Source organism: Eulemur rufifrons, chromosome 24 (genome assembly GCF_041146395.1).
Source record: "Eulemur rufifrons isolate Redbay chromosome 24, OSU_ERuf_1, whole genome shotgun sequence".
NCBI lineage: Eukaryota > Metazoa > Chordata > Mammalia > Primates > Lemuridae > Eulemur > Eulemur rufifrons.
The window spans coordinates 5,272,069-5,281,547 of NC_091006.1; the positions used below are offsets into that span (position 1 = coordinate 5,272,069).

General features: G+C 36.3%; 1 protein-coding gene across 1 annotated transcript; it reads left to right on the plus strand.

Annotated features, from left to right (window-relative positions):
• The first annotated feature begins 221 nt into the window (after positions 1–221).
• ZNF382 (zinc finger protein 382) lies at positions 222–9,273 on the plus strand. The gene is made up of 4 exons (XM_069458112.1): positions 222–360; positions 617–709; positions 6,299–6,301; positions 7,853–9,273. The coding sequence occupies exons 1-4, from the start codon at positions 222–224 to the stop codon at positions 9,271–9,273; spliced, it is 1,656 nt and encodes a 551-aa protein (XP_069314213.1).
• The last annotated feature ends 206 nt before the right edge of the window (positions 9,274–9,479 follow it).

Consider the following 9,479-nt stretch of genomic DNA (forward strand, 5'->3'; position numbering starts at 1 on the left):
TTAGTCTACCAGGCAACCAGTTACATTCAGGACAAATAGTGTGATCTCAGTATATTTAGCATGAGATAATAAGTAAATACAGATGAATGTATTTTCAGAGAGGCTTTTGTACAATATAAAACACAAATAAGAAAACTAGTCTGACCATCAAACATTGTCAGAACTAGGTCTCCAATATCTAGTTCTTACCCATTTCCGATCACTTCAGGATGAATTAGAGTATGCCCTTACAGGGATCAGTGTCATTCAAGGATGTGACTGTGGACTTCAACCAGGAGGAGTGGCAGCAACTGGACCCTGCTCAGAAGGCCCTCTATAGGGATGTGATGTTGGAAAACTATTGCCACTTCATCTCTGTGGGTAAGGAACACTCCTTGAATCTTTCAGTGTCATGTATCTCTTTCCAGGCATTCCTGAGACTTACAGAACTTTGAATTTCAGGGATCAGAGGTGATGAATCCTCTGATCCCAAAACGTTAGCAAAAAATATGATTATATCCTCACTTGTATAATGCAAGGTGATGGTCATCTGCTACCTTGAACATGTATCTGCCTCTTACTTCAATAGTTTTAAAGCCCAAACAGTTTAGACCAAGTCTCATTTTTTCATTGTCAGGGTTTCGCATGACTAAGCCTGATATGATCCGCAAGTTGGAACAAGGAGAAGAGCTATGGACACAGGGAATTTTTCCATGTCAGAGCTACCTAGGTGAGTCTGTACAAATAAAATCCAATGGACATTAAATCTCAGGCAGTTGATGCCTTTGAATGTTTTTAGGGATTTATTTTTTAAATGTGATAAAATATACATAATATTCAATTTTCCATCTTAAAAATTTTTTAGCATATAGTTCAGCAGCATTATAGTTCACCATCATCCATCTCCAGAACTTTCATCTTATAAAACTGAAACTCTATACCCATTAAACAATAATTTCCTTTTACCCCCACTCCTTGAACCCCTGCAACCATTATTCTACTTTTTGTCTCTGTGAATTTGACTACTCCAGGTACCTCTTGTAAGTGGGATCATACAGTAGTTTTCCTTTTTGTGACTGCCTTGTTTCACTTAACATAATGTCCTCAAGGTTCATCCATGTTGTAACATCTATTAGAATTTCCTTTCTTTTTAAGGCTGATTAATATTCCTGTGTGTGTGTGTGTGTGTGTGTGTGTGTACACCACATTTTTTTTATCCATTCATTCATTGATGGACACTTGGGTTGCTTCCATCTTTTGGCTATTGTAAATAATACTGTTGTGAACATGGGTATACAAATATCAATTTGAGTTCTTGCTTTCAGTTCTGTTGGGTATATACCCAGCAGTATTTGCTGGATCGTATGGTAATTTTATGTTTAATTTTTGAGCAATCACCATACTGTTTTCCACAGTAGCTATACCTTTTTACATTCCCACCATCAGTGCGCAAGGGTTCCAATTTCTCTACATCTTCACCAACATTTATTATTTTCTTTTCTTGAGAGTAGCCATCCTATTAGCAATCTATTTCTAAAGGCCTTAGATCTGTGAAGTACCTATACATGGCTGACTTTCATGCCTCTAAAATCTAAATTTTAGGTTTGAACATTACTCCTGATGTAAATTGTTTCGTTGTTTGCCTGTGTTTATAGAAATATTGGATGCTATTACTTTACCAAGAATCTATTTCATGTTTTCCAGGTATAAGGTACATGGAGATCTTAAGTGTAAAGTTCTTTGAGTTCTGACAGAAGTATAAGCCCATGTATCCCACACCCCAGTCAAGATAAAAGACACTTCCATTAACCCATTAAGTTCCTTCAGGCCTCTTCCAAGTCAGTCCCTCCCATTAGGACAGGCACAGTTGTGATGTCTACCAACAGAGATTAGTTTTGTCTATTCTAGACCTTTTTCATGTTTGCTTTCTTTCACTCAACTTAATCTCTGAGAGATTTATACACGTTTTTGCACACATAAGTAGTTTGTTATTTTAATTGTGAAATAGTATTCAATTATATGAATATACCAGTTTGTTTATGCATCTCCACTTGAAAGACATGTGGCATGTTTCCAATTTAGGACCATTATGAATAAAGCTGTATCTGTTCACTGACCAATACAGATCTTTCAAATGGTGACACATTTCCATATACAATATAAAAAAGCCAAAACCCACATTTGTTAATATCATCATCAATCTCATCAGAAAAGTCTGTTAGGTATTGGGAAACTGACAGATTCACAGTAGAAAATTCAAGCTTTCTAACGTAATAATCTGTACTTGAAAGCTTAAATTTTATCATTGGCAACGAATATTGGCAGATATTTTCTTTGGAGTAACAGGTTCACTTTGTTCATTCTCAAGAAAATGTCTGCCAGATACCCATATCTGAATAATAGTTGTACTATTAAGTAAAAATGATCTTCCCTCAAAACTATGAATATTCAGTTCTCAAGTCAAATAATTTTTGTAACTTTTCCTTACAAAATATATCATACTCTGGGCCGGGCGTGGTGGCTCACGCCTGTAATCCCAGCACTCTGGGAGGCCGAGGCGGGTGGATCGCTCAAGGTCAGGAGTTCGAGACCAGCCTGAGCAAAAGCGAGACCCCGTCTCTACTAAAAATAGAAAGAAATTATATGGACAACTAAAAATATATATAGAAAAATTAGCCGGGCATAGTGGTGCATGCCTGTAGTCCCAGCTACTCGGGAGGCTAAGGCAGGAGGATTGCTTGAGCCCAGGAGTTTGAGGTTGCTGTGAGCTAGGCTGACGCCACGGCACTCACTCTAGCCTGGGCAACAAAGTGAGACTCTGTCTCAAAAAAAAAAAAAAAAAAGGTTTAAAAATAAAAAAAAATATATATATATATCATACTCTGGTATACGATAGAAGTGCTTTATGCATGCTTCTTTAATCATCATATAGAATATTAAAAAGATATGTACTCAAGGATGGAAATCTAATAAAATTAATGATTTATGCTCATGTACCAGCATTTTACCCACTGCATTAATCAAATTTTTAATTTTCTATATGTTTTGACATCTTTGACGGCAGGGGGGGTGGACCTTGCTACCTGGGGAGAGAGACTGCCCTCCCAGAGTTAGCTAATTCCTAGAGACAGTAAACAACTTATCTGTGAGCTCACCTTTCATAACAAACCAACCAAACCTAAGCCCAAACTCCCAACAACCTCCTTTATTCAGCTCTCAAAAACTAAGCCAATATATTCCCTGCCCTAAATCACCTAAGTCCAGGTACCAGACAACTAAAGACCACTCCTATAACCCATAGCCTGCCAACACTATTCAAACTAGCCAATTCTAAGCTGTTTGCTCTGCCCTGCCTTGCCTTTCCCCTAGAAACGCCAATGAAAGTTGTAGCCTAGGCTTTTCCCCCTTGCTCTTTTCTGCCTTCTGACCAAACTTCGTGCTTCCTCATGTGGCCATTTGTAGTGTGGCATGCCCCCTTCATTTCAGAAAATGTAAATAATAATAATCTTCTTTCAACAGCACTAGCTGCTCCATGGTGTCATTCAGTCACTCCATAAACTAAAATCCATTGGTACAAATGAGATACTCACCATTGCTTTTACCCATTAGTACAAACATAAACACAGTAAAAAAGACAAATGAAGTGTTATTAATGAAAATAGTTTTTCCCTTGCAGATACTCCCCATCACCCCCAACATAAGGGTCTCAAGTGCCAGAAGTTCATGTATCACACTTTGGGAACTAGTGGTTTAGTTGTTTCGTCTTGTTTTTCTTCTCTTTCTTTAGCATTTCAGTCCTCTATATTCCTTCTTTTGTTATAATCTCCTATTTGTAAGAATTCTTAAATCTATCTAAAAAATAAAAATGAAATCATTGTTTAATATTTGCTTTCCTCTTGGTTTTCTTTTCTTTTCCTGTGCAATGCCTTATGCTTGTTTCCTGCACTCAGTTTCATGTCCCATTTTCGCCATGAGACTTACCATCAGATTTCAAAATCCATATGCCAATGATAATTTCAGGATCACCATTTCTTTCCAGTATGTGCTTCATATCATAGTGCTGAGCATTGTTGATATCTACCCACCTTGATTTGGGTGAAAAATACTAACTCATTCTCATCCTATTTCCTTGAGTACCTTTTCACATCTTGGTTGCTTTTCTTTCCTTTATCTACATTGCCTGGGACAATAAATATTTGTTGAACAAATGAATCTTGTTTCATTAGGCCTCTGATTGGTGTTTTTCTGATGTGTCCGTAAAGGATCTTTCTTCCCCCTCAGTTCTTATCTTCATAAAAGTCCTGCAGACTATAATAATCTGGCCCATTCTCAAGTTGTGATTTCCTTGTTTTACATGACTGGCTTTCAGATAGACATATCAGCCCATTTCTCATACTTGAACTCTAGTGGTATATGTTTATCTTCATATGAGAGTATGACTCTCAGTTGTCTTATCCTTTTGGTTATCAGTATATCAGAATAGTAATTATCTTTTATTTGTTTATTCTCTTGTTTCTATAATCAGCCCGGTAGTATCAGATTGACTCTGTCATCTCTATTATGCTTTCTTAATAGTCTCTCCACAATTTGTGTTATATTATCTCAGCCTGTGAAATATCTTTACATCCTTTTATATTCTCATTTGCCATTGACATCTTCCAAAGTGAGAGCCTTGTCATTTCAGGTGTGGACTGCTGTAATGACTCTTTGGATTTACCATGATTTTTCCACAGTTTTTTTAAATTTATTCTGTCAGTTTGCTAAAAATATATGACTTATTATAGCTCTCCTTCTTCAAGGGCTGAGAGAATAGTACCCCATTTGGTCATTCTAAATCTGTTTCTCTCTTTGACTAAGAAATTTTGATCATCTCTATTTGTTCAAGTCTCCTAAATATACTCTATATACAATCAGCCCTCCATATCCACAGTTTCCACATTTACAGACTCAATCAACTGCAGCTCGAAAATATTCAAAAAAATAAAAACACACACACATACAAGCACAGATATATTAATATATAAATAATATTAATACAGTATAACTATTTACATAGCATTTATATGAGGTATTTTAAGTAATCTAGAGATGATTTAATGTATATGGGAGGATGTGTATAGGTTATATGCAAATACTATGCCATTTTATGTGAGGGACTTGAGCATCTTCAAATTTTGGTATCCTCGGGGGGTCAGATAATGAGGGACAACTATAATTGGTTTTATTCCTTACAGCTGGACCTTTCATTATATGACATACCATATGTTTGATATAAATACTTGCAAAGTTAGTCAACTATGAAGCTTGAGGATCCTGTAGTCTACACAAGACTTCTGACACCAACTGTAAGTTCAGGGGTCCCCAGGATAACCCTTAGGTTCAATAATTTGCTGAAAGGACTCACAGAACTCACTGAAAGCTGTTATATTCACAGTTACAGTTTGTTACAGGGAAAGATTTAAATCAGCCAAGGGAAGAAGGACATAGGGCAGAGTCCAAGAAAGTACCAAACATGTAGCTTCTAGTCATCCTTTCTCTATGGAGTCTTAAACAGCATTCCTGGCAACAATGTATGATGATACATACAATGTACAGCCAAGCAGGAATGTTCAACCAAGCTTCAGTATCCAGTGTTTTTATTGGAGCTCCATCAGATACACATGATTGACTGCCCATGTGGCTAATTTCAGTTTCCACACTCTTAGGAGGTCAGCCTGATACTGCATGACCCAAAGCCCTTACCCTAAATCACATTGTAGCTATCTGGCTGTCTAAAGTCTCCCAGGCAAACAAATAAGCTTCTATTAGCCATGATGTTCCAAGGGCTTAAAGATTACCTCCCTGAAGCCAGAGTCAAAGGTCAGACCTCTCTTACTGGAAGGTTAAATTATTTACCACCCAATATTATATATCCTCCAAGTTTCACTTCTTCCACAAAATATTCCTTGACTACTATAGACAAGGTCTATTTCTTTTTTCTTCATTCCCATTTTACTTAATGTCTGTAACATGTGAACAGACATATCCTCTGATATGATCTAATAATTTGGTACCTAATTCAACACTCGTTTATCTGAGGCTTCTTTCTCCAGTTGGTTAATAATTCCCCCAAAATAAGGTCCTTTCTTTTACCTTTCCTTACTGTAGCTTGTAACAGAGGCTAGGTATTCAGTAGTTATCTAACTGATTGTGGTACCATGCAAGGAAAACATCTTTCTTATCCATTTCAGAAATCATTTACTGGTAAGTTCTTTTTAGGCAGACCTGCCAAGATCACATCCCCTCACTTCAGATTAACAGTGTGTTAATGTATACCCAGAAGGTTTCAAAGATAGTCAATAAAATATTGACCTCCAAGAACATAAGTTTTAGTTGGGAAAGCAGTATTATCAAATTGAGAATTTTACATAGAATAGTTATGTTAAAATACCAGGTTTTTGGAATATTTCTTGAAATGGATGTGCCAGACCAAAATTATACTACAATTTCAGACAAATTAGACACTACAGGGTAGAAATACTATGTGAAGGCTTTAAGAAAAATTTGATAGTAGCATGTACCTGGAGGTATTTGAGGTTATGAGGAAAACAACGTAACTTCAGTTACCAAGATTAGTTTTACTATTCTAGAACTGCACATGAATGGAATTGTACAATATGTACTCTTTTGCATAAAGCTTACACTCTGCCAAATGTTTGGGATGCATCCTTGTTGTCAATGTTTATCGGTAGGTTTTTTACCTTTTTATTGCTGAGGTAGTAGTATTCCATAGTATAAATACATGACACAGTATTACCTGTTTATCTTTTGATGGATATGTGGGCTGTTTCCAATATGAAGCTATTATAAATAAAATTGCAAATTGTAGATAAGAGTAATCCATCTTTAAAGTTGCTCCATCCCCCAAAATATGAGTGGTAGTAAGGCAGCAACAGTAAGAATATAGTCAAGAGTTTATAGAAAAATAATAGTTAAGGTTAATCAGTACCCTACACATACAATGAAGAATCCAGTCCTTCACAGCCCCAATAGGGAGCAGAGTTAAGGTATGTTACTGCATTGGGAGGAAAACTTGAACCCATCTTTCCATAACTGAAAAAAGTAATTCAGCAAATTGAAAGAAGGAAAAGTTAGAATTGATAGTCAAGAGAGTTTCATTATTTACCATCTTTGGAAGAATAAATTGATGATAGCAGCAACCAGAATTCAACAGTAATTATATTCATGTTGCAAATATTCTTTGTCTTCTGGTTTATTTTATAATTCCTAATGGGAATGTTTTCCTGATTCTCTGCTTTCAAGAGAAAATACATCACAGTTATATGGAGAGTTAGGGCCTAGACTGTAGACTAGTGTTTCTGTAAACACTAGGAAATGAGCTTTAGAAAGTTGTTTTGTCATGGGTGGGCTAAAAGGAAGTGAGGAAGAAAGCAATGTAAGCATTTTACAACACTTACTTAGGAGGGGATAAATGTACAGTTTTCCATCTCTTCCTAAGTAGTTTTCCTTGAACATTGCTTACTGTTTTGTATCTTCAGTAGGCTCACTTCATTATCTCTGAATCTTCTCATTCCAAGAACAATCCCTCTTTCATCATTTTTTGTCTTCAGCTCACTTACACTTTCTCCATGCAGCTTATATTTACAACATGTCAAAGATATGAGTATTCTTTGCTTATGCTGATTTTTCTCCATTTTGACAGTATAGCACGATTTGTGTTTATGTTTGTATATTTTCCCTACCAAGAGGTAATTTATTCTGGCCTTTTTGTAGACCACAATAGCAAGATAGTCCCACAATAGTTTGTTTGTATATACATCTAATATATAGTATTTATGTGAAAACTTACAGTGTTAATCATGTTCTTTTCTAGAAGATGGAAAAGCTGAAGATGTTTTAGTGAAGTTCAAAGAATACCAAGATGGACATTCTAGATCAGTTGTATTCATCAACCACAAAAAACTAATTAAGGAGAAAAGTAATATTTATGGTAAAAGACTTACTCTAGGCAAGAACCATATTATTTCAAAAACAACACTATGTGAATATAAACCTGATGGAAAGGTTTTGAAAAATATTTCAGAATTAGTCATTAGAAATATAAGCCCCTTAAGAGAGAAGTTTGGAGAAAGTAATGGATGGGAGAAATCACTTCTCAATCCGAAGCATGAGAAAATTTATCCTACAGTGAATCTCCATAAACAAACAGAAAAAGATCTCAGTGGTAAACAGGAACTTATTCAGTATCAGAAGGTTCAAACTCCAGAACAACCATTTGAGCATAAGGAATGTGAAAAATCCTTCCTTATGAAAGGAATGTTATTTACACAAACTAGAGCTCATAGAGGAGAAAGAACTTTTGAATACAATAAAGATGGAATTGCCTTCATCGAAAAGTCAAATCTCAACATCCATCCACACAGTCTTATGGAAAAGAAGCCCTCTGCCTACAACAAATATGGGAAATTCCTCTGTAGAAAGTCTGTTTGTGTTATGCATCAGAGATCTCAAACAGAAGAGAAACCCTTTCAATGTCCTTACTGTGGGAATGGCTTTAGAAGGAAGTCATACCTTATTGAACATCAGCGAATTCACACAGGTGAGAAACCATATGTTTGTAATCAATGTGGAAAGGCCTTCCGTCAGAAGACAGCCCTTACTCTTCACGAAAAAACACATATAGAGGGGAAACCCTATATTTGTATTGATTGTGGGAAGTCCTTCCGCCAGAAGGCAACCCTCACTAGACATCACAAAACACATACAGGAGAGAAAGCCTATGAATGTACTCAGTGTGGAAGTGCCTTTAGAAAGAAGTCATACCTCATTGATCACCAGAGAACTCACACAGGAGAGAAACCATATCAGTGTAATGAATGTGGAAAGGCATTTATCCAGAAGACAACCCTTACTGTCCATCAGAGAACTCACACAGGAGAGAAACCCTATATTTGTAACGAATGTGGGAAGTCCTTCTGCCAAAAGACAACCCTCACTCTTCATCAGAGAATTCATACAGGGGAAAAACCCTATATTTGTAATGAATGTGGGAAGTCCTTCCGCCAGAAGGCAATCCTCACTGTTCATCACAGAATACATACAGGAGAGAAATCCAATGGATGTCCTCAGTGTGGAAAGGCCTTTAGTAGGAAATCAAACCTTATTCGCCATCAGAAAACTCACACAGGAGAGAAACCATATGAATGTAAAGAATGTGGAAAGTTCTTCAGTTGTAAGTCAAACCTCATTGTCCATCAGAAAACTCACAAGGTAGAAACCATGGGAACTCAGTAAGTAATGGGACTTTTTTGTAAAAAAAACTTTTAAGTCATAGTAAATCCCGTACATGATATGTTGCTTGCAAGTGTAATAATATCCAACAGTTTAAGGTACTTTACCATATATAAACCTACTATTGGCTAGACTAGCAGCTAGCCTGTAAGATACACACACACCAAATATTACTAGACAAATTAAGTGACAAAAAATCATTGAAATAA

What these genes read in the sequence shown, in the direction of transcription:
- ZNF382 (XM_069458112.1), top strand. Translation starts at nt 222, where the DNA reads ATGCCCTTACAGGGATCAGTGTCATTCAAGGATGTGACTGTGGACTTC. An exon ending in TTGCCACTTCATCTCTGTGG is followed by an intron (nt 361 to 616) that starts GTAAGGAACACT and finishes TTTCATTGTCAG; the next exon opens with GGTTTCGCATGACTAAGCCT.